This window comes from Phoca vitulina, unplaced genomic scaffold (assembly GCF_004348235.1).
Source record: "Phoca vitulina isolate PV1807 unplaced genomic scaffold, GSC_HSeal_1.0 scaffold1, whole genome shotgun sequence".
Taxonomy (NCBI): domain Eukaryota; kingdom Metazoa; phylum Chordata; class Mammalia; order Carnivora; family Phocidae; genus Phoca; species Phoca vitulina.
Window position 1 is genome coordinate 98941040 of NW_022589704.1, and position 10952 is coordinate 98951991.

The 10952-nt window shown below is 44.3% G+C and overlaps 1 protein-coding gene across 1 annotated transcript in view; it reads right to left on the bottom strand.

Annotated features, from left to right (window-relative positions):
- CCDC93 (coiled-coil domain containing 93) overlaps positions 1-8232 on the bottom strand; it is an 88803-nt gene extending 80571 nt beyond the window's left edge. The window contains exons 1-3 of the mRNA XM_032411886.1: positions 8051-8232; positions 3587-3700; positions 2050-2144 (exon numbers count right to left, since the gene is read on the bottom strand). Of these exons, the coding sequence (XP_032267777.1) occupies positions 2050-2144; positions 3587-3700; positions 8051-8092 (251 nt within the window). The 5' untranslated portion in view covers positions 8093-8232. The remainder of the gene's footprint in view (positions 1-2049; positions 2145-3586; positions 3701-8050) is intronic.
- Between the last annotated feature and the right edge of the window lie 2720 nt (positions 8233-10952).

Below are 10952 nucleotides of genomic sequence, written 5' to 3' on the forward strand. Positions count from 1 at the left end.
TGGCTGGGCACTGACGAGCACAGTGTCACAGAGGACAATATGTCCTTTAATGAGCAGCCCAGAGATGTCCTTTGTTTGGTCTTATTATTCTAAGAATTTTGGTGATTCTGCATGGAATCACCGACTTTTCTTCTGTATGGAAACTGTGACTTGGGTAATTTATCATGTTTTTCTCTTGTTGTTGGCTGCCAGAAAGCTTAGAACCAAATCTGTGGCCCACCCTTAGGAAAACAAGGCATGTTGTGGCCCATGACAAATGCTGTAGCCTTATCCCCAACTTGATTTGTTTTCCTTTTGCTTTGCTTCGCCTTTTCTCTATCACTGCTTCATACGCATATTTGTAAGCCACCTTTAATCCATTTGGAAGATTTTTTTTCCTGGGGGAGAATAAAGCTTCAGAAAAATGATTAAATAAGTCACAGATGCACACAGATCTGAAATCACAAATCCCTCTCCTGACAGATAAGGGAACTGAGGCTTGTCCAAGGTCACACAGCTGCCCACTGGCAGGGCTGGGCAGAACTGGGGACCCCTAGTGGTCTAATGAAATCCCCAAGCCCCTGGTGAGCTATGGGAGACTGGGCAGGCTACACTCAGGTGAAACCTCTAGCAAGGAGTCCATGCTGCCTTCTCTTGATGGCAGGCAAAGTGAGGCTCTGCATTACACAGAGGCAATGGGGAAGGAAAGATTCTCTCCTCACTCTCTTCAACTTCCATCAAATACGTTCCTTCCAGCTGCCTTTGGAAAGAGATAAACAAAGCAGTCACTGGAAATTCTTAGAGAGTATTAGAAAAAGTATTAGAGCTGCTGAACATCACTCATCATCGGGGAAATGCAAATCAAAACCACAATGAGATATTACCTTACACCTGTTAGAATGGCTAAACTCAAAAAAGACTAACTAAGAAGATAACTAACACTGGCAAGGCTACAGAGAAAAGGGAACCTTTGTCCACTGCTGGTGAGACTGTAAATTGCTGCAGCCGCTATGGAAAACAGTATGGATGTTACTCAAAAAATTAAAAAATAAAAAATTTTTAAAATCATAAAACTACCATATGACCCAACAATTTCACTTCTGAGTATTTAACAGAAGGAAATGAAATCAGTATTTTGAAGAGATATCTGCACCCCACACTCATTGCAGCATTATTTACAATAGCCAACCATGGAAACAACCTAAGTGTCCATCCATGGATGAATGGATAAAGAAGATGTGGTGTGTGTGTAAACACACACACACACACACACACACCCCGGAACATTATTCAGCCATAAAAGAAAAAAAGGAAATCCTGCCATATGCAGCAACATGGATGGACCTTGAGGGCATTATGCGAAGTGAAAGAAGTCAGAGAAAAATAAATACTGTATGATTTCATGTGTATATGGAGTCCAAAATAACTGAATTCATAGAAATAGAGAACAGACTGGTGGTTGCCAGAGGTGAAGGGTGGGGGGTGAGGGAAACGGGTGAAGGGAGCCAAAAAGTACAAAAGGTACTTGCAGTTATAAGATAGATACGTCCTGGGGATGTGATGTACAGCAAGGAGCCTCGAGTTAACAGTACTGTACTGTATATTTGAGAGTTGCCAAGAGAGTAGATGTTCATATCACAAGAAAAAGTTGTGATAAGAAAAAGTTCACATCACAAGAAAAAACATTTATTAACTATATGAGGTGATGGATGCTAACTAAACTTACTGTGGTGATCATTTTGCAATACATATACCAAATCATTATGCTGTACACCTTAAATTAATACAATGTTATGTGACGATAATCTTTCAAAGAAACTAGAAGAAAAGAGAGAGAGAGAAAGTGTCAGAAACAGTCTGAGCATCAAAGGACTTATAGGCTAGCTGTGTGACCGTGGCTTCTATCCACCTCCACTTCATAATCTATAAAACTGTGATAATACCTGTTGCAATGAAAATTAAAATGAAATATGTGAAGCATCTAGCACAACTTTTGGCACATAGTAGACTCTCAGAAGTCAGCTCCCTTCTCCCCTTTAGGCTCTTCCATGGCAAACTCTGATAACTTACATTTTTTGTCCTATTGTAGAGTTTTCCTGAAAAAGCAAATCAACGTCTATGTCAAAGCTGCAAGTGGTAATGCACCAAGTCATTCCTCCTACTACCTGCAAGACACAAAGAAAATATCTGTTTTCTCATTCTAGTTTGGGGAGAGGGGAAGAAATGGAAGGGAGAAAAAAATGTAAGTTTTATAGAATCAATGACCATACAAAGTATGTATCTTTAGAGAGAGAGTGCATGTGTCCTTCTGACTCCATCAACTACAATTCATCTAAAATAGCACCACCGAATAAAACTTCTGCAGCGATGGAAATGTTCTGTGTCCATACTGTCCAATACACATACAGCTACTGAACGCTTGAAATGTGGCTAGTGTGACCGAGTAGCTGACTTATATTATGAAATGGACATATCATTCACAGATCCTCTTTATACTGAGGGGGATGGACATTAATTCTCAGCCAGGAGAAGTCTTAATCCAGTTTCAGGTAAGTGCCAGATTCCAGAGGAATTATGTGTTTTGCAAATCAGACAGGTTAGTAGCAAGGCTGACATTTGTGGCTCATTACTGAATTTCCACACATCTTGTTTTTTTCATGTATCTAAAGGAGAGGAGAATCCCTGCTCTACTTTTCTCAGAGGACTTCTCAGAGATGCAAATGAGACCGAGGTTAAAAAACCACCCTGAAACAAAATCCTTTTCAGATATAGCTTGATGGGGACTCTGATCTCTGGCTGTGTTTAGACACATGTGAGATGCCTATAAATTACAGATTCCAGGCCCCAGTCTAGATCTAACCAAACTATCAAACGGTGAGCCCTCAACATCTGTATTATAAAATAGTCCACAGTGATTGTTATGCAAAGCCAGGCCATGGCCCACTGGAGCACTCAACACTTTCTTCCACCGGGAAGATTTCCTGGCCTGCTCTGTCTGATCTGGAAGCTTCATTTCTGCTGCACTTACTGCATCGTGACACTGATTCTATGTATGTTGCTTTACTTGTCTTCCTTCCCTATTCTATAGAAGCTGGGCTCTTTGAGTACAGGGCCTTGGTCTGATCTCTGTGCCCTCAACACTTATTACTATGCCTTGTGCATGATTCTTGAAGGTTCTGCTGAATTAACAGACTTTATCCCATAGTGACTTCTCTTTCCTCCAAATTCAAAATTTACCATCATTAGAATATGTGGCAATTGTGAGCACACTGACTTGGGACAGCTCCTTATTAACTCAGATTTTATCTTACATAACTTTTATCTCTCCACTCAAACTGTAAGTTCCTTAAAAGGAAGAACTATTTCTAATGCTTTTTTGTACTTCCCAAAGCTCTGTACACAGGAAAGGAATTCAAGGCATATCTACTGATACATTTTTATTTTCTTGTAATAGGAAATTGGAACATTTCTAGTAACAAACCTGAATCACAGAGAAACATGGACACCGGAGAAAGTAAAAACACAATCCCTCCCTCTTTTCTCTGCCCTGGTAAACCATTCCGTCCCAACAAAACACAGCCTAATGGTTAGAAAGGTTTCCCCTTACCTTGTCAAAAGGTGATAAGCCTTTAATTCTTGCCCTGAAATACCCAGCTGCAACCAAAAGCTCCAGAATTTCAGTCAGCTTGACATTTTGTTCTTCATCTTCTCTTGTTTCTACCTAAAACAAAAGTTAAAAGTTAGGCTGGTAAAAGCTAACTTAAATAAAGGAACACCGGGTGTATCCCCTGATGCCACAATTTAACAGCTAAGGAGCAGGTGACATTGGCTGTCTCACTGTTCATGCAGGAGCGTGGGGACACAGGGCTGCCATAAAGAACAGCGTCCTCAGGCCGCAATGAGCTGTGTTAATCGTCAGACGTAGTGGGAGAAGACACACACAGGTAGTACAGATTATTCATCTGGTGCTGAAGGAATCCAGGGATAGGAAGATTACAGCACATTACCTTCCTGTTCTCTAACACACTGTTTACTTGACAGGTTCCCGACTAAATTATAAACTCCTTACAGACAAAAAGAAGGTTTTTTTTTTGTTGTTTTTTTTTTAAAACTTTATGCACATCTTGGTCCCAGAAGCTACTGACAAACAGCGCAAGAACAAAGAAGGGAGTTCAAGTATGTATCTTTCTCTGCACTTCTCTTTTGGATCTCTAAAGCAAATACAAGGAGGGCTTTCAACCTAGATACACTGAAGGATGATTACTGCCACATAATGGGATTGCCTTAAAAATAATAAATTCATCTAATGTATGAATAGGGATCTAATTTTAAAAAGTTAAGTTGTATCTTACCTTCACTCCCAGGTGTTGATCTACAACTTAAAAACAACTGAAATATTCTAGTACTTTTGCCTCCATCTACTTTCATGAACGGTACCTTTCCTTTCTTCCGTTACTGTAGAACATAAAAAACCAGTTCTCTATATAAAACACGGCCAATGTGTAGCTGGCTCAAATTCTTGTACCCACCTCTAACTATCCCTCACCCAACAATGCCTGTAAACTCTTCCTTTATACATGTCACATTTACCCTCTTCCCTTTTAGTTACACTTCATGCCAGGACTATTGCAATAGCCTCTCAATCTTTCTTCTATTAATCCGTTTTCCTCACTCCTTCCTAAATCACAGCTTTCACATCCTCCCTCTTTAGCTCATCCCCCAGTCCTTATCATTAACACATCATACACTGTCTGTAAGATAAACTCCAAAGTTTTTGGTTTGGCATTCAGATCTTTGGCGGCAACCTGTCTTTTCAGCTTCATCCTTTACCTCCCTCCAAAACAATCCAGTTATGGCTATGGCCAACCTCAAGCATGGCTCATTCCCCTTTCTTCACTGTTCACACCCCTTCCCTTCTGATATTCTCTAGCCACCCAGAAACCAGCTTCAAATTCTAGCTCCTATTTGATGCCAACCCTGACAAATGCTGCCTGAAATGGTCACTCCTCTGCATTTCTATTTTATTTATAGTTCTTGCCATTCATACAATTAAGTTGCAACCTCTTCTGAGTAAAATGTCTGGTGTTAATATATATGCCTGTCTTTTGAAATGGGCTATTAGCTGGATCAGGAAAACCCATATATCATTCAGTTATGTTTAACACCTCTTCTGAAGTAGCTTTAGGCTCAAAGGACAATTAAATATGGAATGACATGTTCAATCATCACATAAAGTGCATGACCTATGCCAGTCATGGATTAACAAAATGTTTTCATAGTCATGACACTGATAATGGAAATTCAAGTTTATTTTGAAGTACAAATGCCAGGAGAGGGAGCTTACAGATTAACAAATAGTTGAACAAAGAATTATTAAAGTGATTGACAATCTCTTGCAATAGGAGGTGGTACAGGTGACAGCCTGTTTTACTCCTCTCTCAAATCACCTTGGTCCAGCCTATCAAAGTATTCCCTGGTTCTTAGGGGACATGAAAAATAAAGTAATATTAACTTTTTACACCTTCTCTTCCTTTGCAAAAGATGTGGGATAGTTAAGCAACATCTCTAAGTGGGGAGACTCAAAGAAATGAGAAGGTAAAGAGCAATATGGTTCACAAAGATGGAGTAGAAGAGAAAAATGGGATGATATAAGTATTTTCTTAAAACTCCTAGGATGTAAAACAGGAACCCTTCATTTGTTCAATCATCACTTATCATGAAAACACTTCCAAGAAGAGGACATTTCATCCCAGGAGGATCATTCCTGCTTTGCCTTGTACCTAATGAACACCCACTGGCCAATCCCAAGGCAGATGCATGGCCCATGTTTTTTTATCCACTCACCACCAGAATGGAGAAGTATGTACACTTTTGCAATATAACCTGTGAAATAACTTCTTGGTGCAAGACACTGAATGGAGAATGTTAATAAGACTCCACATTCACTTCACAGATTAATACTGAAACAAAATGAGAAAGGGCCACTGGTTAACACATAGTGACTGAAAGAATACCCTCTCCTGAGGGTATAAAAAGTGATCAGATTGGTTAATACATCCATTGTTAAAAAACTAAAATTCTGATAAAGATGAAAGACTGTGAGCTCTTAAGCCAGGCATGCTAAATTTTCATTTGCTCTGTACTGTAGTTCATGGAAGCTGGAAGGCAGGGCCAAGTCTAGCTATCTTCCTATCCTTCACAGACATACAGTAAAGGGTTTAAAAAATTGAATTTAAGGAATTAACTGGATTAGTGACAGCTTAATGACACAGACTATCCATAGTCATATGTACTAGTCTTTGAACTAAATGATAGTAATTTAACTATATCTATCCTGTATGCCTCCTAATTGCCAAGAACTGCCTTAGGTCCCTAGAAAAGTGACAAATCAGACCCAGCCTCCTGGCAGTCAGAGAAGGGTTAAACGAAGGACTCAGAGGATCATGTTGCTTTTTACTTTAGAAAGACCCCCCATTGGGGCGCCTGGGTGGCTCAGTCATTAAGTCTCTGCCTTCGGCTCAGGTCATGATCCCAGAGTCCTGGGATCCATCAGGGCTCCCTACTCAGCGGGAAGCCTGCTTCTTCCTCTCCCACTCCCCCTGCTTGTGTTCCCTCTCTTGCTGTCTCTGTCTGTCAAATAAATAAATAAAATCTTTAAAAAAAAAAAGACCCCCCCCCCCATTTATAGTACTGTGGGATACTGAATTGGAGGGATTTAAGGTGAAACCTGAGAGGCCAGACAGGAGTCCGTAGCAAAAGGCCAGGCAAAAACTTGATGAGAGCGTAAAATAAACAAGTGACCAAAAAAAGAAATATCAAATACCAGGATACAGTTCTGTCTTCACAATCCCCCATTCCATCGATGTAATTTGCATGTAAGGTTTTACCTAATACAAGGGTTCTGACAACATGACATTTCTTAGGTTTTCCTAAGATTACAACAAAATGGACTTACATTCTGGGACCATACACTGACAGATAAGTCTGTCCTTCCATCACTATATCCCCAGCCTTTATGCACAGAACAGTGATCCCTCAATTACTGGATACTTGTGGGATGAAAGAATTGAGGATTGGCAGGGGGTGGGGTGGGCGGGATGACAGGCAGTTGAAAGCGAAGGAACCACTCAGCATGTCAAGGTATCAGTCCTCCTGCCAAATGACTGCTTCAGAACTTTAGGAGGGGGGTAGAGGTGCAGTGTGGGTTCCATTTCTTTCCAGAATCTAGTACTCTAGACTTAGCTTTGGAGTAAATCGACTGGAAGAGAAGACACCTGCAAACCACCTAGCTATATGACACTTGCAGCCAAAAGGACATGCACGTTCCCTTTATTCCTAGCCAATGTGGAAATCCGAAAACCACTGATTATCCTATCCCTCAGGATCCAGTGAGTATTTAATAACAAACACCTCTGTAAGGAAAGGCACCCGCTACGTTCTGGGGAAGCAGCAACGCTTCCGCCAGGCGCTCTGCCGGGCCACACAGCCCCACCGGACAGCGCGTAGCCTCCAACACACAAGCCAATGCGTGCACGGTTCCCAAACTTCCTGCTGCTACAAGGGTCTGGCGTGCATTCCCTGCACGCACCGAGGCGAGTGGGGCGGGCCGTCGGGACCCCGCCGCCCCTCGAGGCGGCAGCAGGCGCCACAAGGTCACCGCCCTTTGCACAACCCGAGCCCGGACCGTCCCAGCACGCGTCTCGTGACTCCCAGGGCGCAGCAGCCCCGGGCTTCGAGGGAGCCCTGCGGCGCTAGGAGTCGGGGGACACTGCCTGGGAGAAGTGGGACCCCGGGCCCCGCGGCGTCTGGGGCTGCGTGGGGCTAGGTCTTGGGCTCAAAGACCACCTCCGTCCCGGGGGACCCGAGAGCGGCTGAAGTTTGTCCCCGCCCCCGCCCAGGCAGGGGGACCTGCTCGGTCCCCGGCGCACAGGGCCAGCTCTCCCCGCGGGGGACACACCTGAGAAGGGGGCGGGGCGCCCCAAACGTTGCCCGGGCCCCGCTCTGCCCGCCGCCCCGCGGGCTCGGCCCTCTCCCAAGAACCCGGACGTGTCAGGGAGAGGGAGGTCCTTACCTCCGGGAGACCCTGGCCCTCCGGCCCCTTGGGCAACCCCATGGTCCTGTGACAGACGTGCGGCGGCGGCAAAGCTCGCGGAGCGTCCGGAGGAAGCTGTCCCCGGCCGCGAAGCTGCTACCGGGGTGGAGGCAAAGCGGAAACTTCCTCCGCAGCCGCTGCCGCCGCCGCCGGCCGGGAGCTCGGCGGCCCGGCGGAGCATGCGCGCTGGGACGCGAGCGCGGCGCAACTGCGCCTGCGTGAGAGCAGCCCGGGGCAAGGCCGGTCGGCGGGGAAGTGGGAGCTACTGTCCCGCTGGGCTCTCCGGCAGGTGTTCGCGGTAGCCTCTCTCCAGAGCTCCGCAGTGTTCTCCGAGGTGCTTTACAAAAGGAGCGATTCCTTCATCTCGGGGAAATTTTGCATTTTGGCTCCCTTTCTGCGTTTCACAGGCATCGGATGCCCCAAGTGGGGGTGCTGTCAGCTCCGTGAGCCGGACTTCGGAAGCCCCCTCGCTCTGGTGTTGGAATTCCAGCATGAATGCGTTTGGGAATTCCAGACCCCGGCCCGGTTCTAGCTGAATCGGGGTGTCCCCTGCTTCACGCGCACTGGGACAAACTTCTCGCTGTATATCCGGACCAGGGAACGGAGCCCCCGAGAAAGGCTGCACGCCCGCTGCTTCCACAGTGTTCCAGCCAGTGCGTCTTGTTTCCCAGGAAGCCTGCTTTGGGATAATGTCCCCCTTCCCCCAACATCCCTAGCTCTTGAGTGTTTCTTAGGAAAAGGTCATCTCTGAGAGTGCAACTCGGTTTTGACGTCATTTTAGCTGCCACGTCGCTTACAAGATGCACCCCTTGTCTGTCCCAGAAGATGGATGGCAGTTATATTTTAAAAGGGTTGTCTCCCGGGCCACAAGACCCCCTCCAAACCCTCACTTGCTTCATAGGGGCTTCTCCAGCTTTTTAAAATTTATTTATTTCGTTTTAGCGATGAAGAAAGAGGTGACATGAAAATTTGCTGTATAAGAAATCGTTCCCTCTGTGTGTTGGGGGGGGGGATGGGGGGGAGTGGGGAATGTGAAGCTCCGAGCTCCTAGAGATCAAGAGGTGTGTGTGTGTGTGTGTTTCCTCTCTGCATACCTAGCATAATAAGTAGATACTCAGTAAATGTTTGTCCTTGAAGGAATTCTTTGGGCTTTTTGGTACTTTTCCTGGAGTTTGTCCTGACCCAATCAATACCCATGTGGTCTCAAAGGCCCTAAGAACGGCCATTTCCTTCTTAAATGCAGTTTGCTAATACTGCTAACAAAACTGTGCCAGGCAGCCCAAATTTGAGAAAATTGAATAAGGAAATTAAGGTGTTGAAATGGGAACTCTCTTAGCAGAGTTATGTGACATCTTGAACTCACCCATTGGGAAGCCAATGAATCTCAATTTTTAAGGCACCCATTCTCAACTTCCCAAATGTATTTATTTTTGTAATTTTAAAATCGCCCTTCCCTGAGGTGGTATAGGATGAGAGGGAATGGAGGGTAATTTGTGGCCGCTGTTGAATAACTAGAAAGTATTGATGCCTGGGGACAGATAGCAAACTCTCACATAGCAGGCAAGCCTAAATAGCTGTATATAAAGTAGTTCAGAGAATAGGGTCTGGAGAATAATAAAACTCAGGTAGGCCACACACAAGTTCTGTGTTGTAAATGCCTTTGCAATGTTTAAATAAACATGAGCAGCTAACTTTCCCAGTTTTACAGTCTGTGTGAGGTGACAGTAGCAGAGTTGGGTTGGGAGCATGCCTTTTTTTTGTTTTTTTTCCTGAAAGATCCCAGCAAAACGGCCATGGCAGCAGTCAAGAAAGCTTGGGCTTCCTGTGTTTGAGAGCAGAGCCCCAGTGCAGCTTTGGAGAAGACCTTGAACAGACAATGTCAGAGAAGGAGGTTTGTGAGGACTTTGGAATAAATGCATCTCTGTCCCTCTCCACTGGCTCAGGGTACCCATACACACATTTTGTCACCCTAGTGGGATCTTTGGGGATTAGGGATCATTCTCTCTCTCCTTTACACATTCAGTACAGAGCTGTGTGATGTTTTTCTAAGTGCAAGATTCTCAGGAACCTCACAAATAGTTTCCCTTTTTGGATAAAAAAAGGGGGTGGCATAGTAAAGAGCTTCCTGTTAGGATTACCTTTATCCTAAGTGAAGTTTTCTAGAAAGCCTCAATCATTTTGTTCTCATTTCTCCTAGCCCTTCCAACTTGGCTCTTGCTGTGACCAAGAAGGAGAATATGAAGTCTTAAAGAAGGAAGGGATCTTAAAGGCATCTAGTGTGTGTTTAGGGAAGTAGAGTGACACAGTTTAGGTCACATAGCATGTTAGTGACTGTGCTGAGACCAGAGCCCCAAATTTCTGATTCATGATGTCCTTTTATTCATCTATTAAACGTTCATTCATCCAACAAATATTACTTCTATGTCAATGGCTCTCAAACTTGCTGCACATTGGAATCATGTGAGGAGTTCTAAAAGCTACCAAAGTCTGGATTCTACTCCCAGAGATTCTGCTTTAATTGGTCTGGGGAGAGACATAAATATGGGAATTTTTTTCCCTTGGCGTGTATTGTTTTACATGCAGCACAGTAGTGAACAGTAACTTCATAAGTTTCTTTATAGATCACGGTGGCACACAGAATTTAAGATCCATAAATGAGCTAAGAGCCTTTAAGTTAAATGAGTTCTTCCTGAAAATTTTTAATCATATGCTAATCTATTCTCAAGCAGTAAAGTTTTACAACACACCATCCTATATTTAGCATATCACATTTCTATAGTAAAAAATGAAGGCCCGGGCCGTGCAAGCAAACCTAAACCTCCTCTTCTTCTGGACACGACCCAGCACGCACACACACACGCACACACACACACACACACGC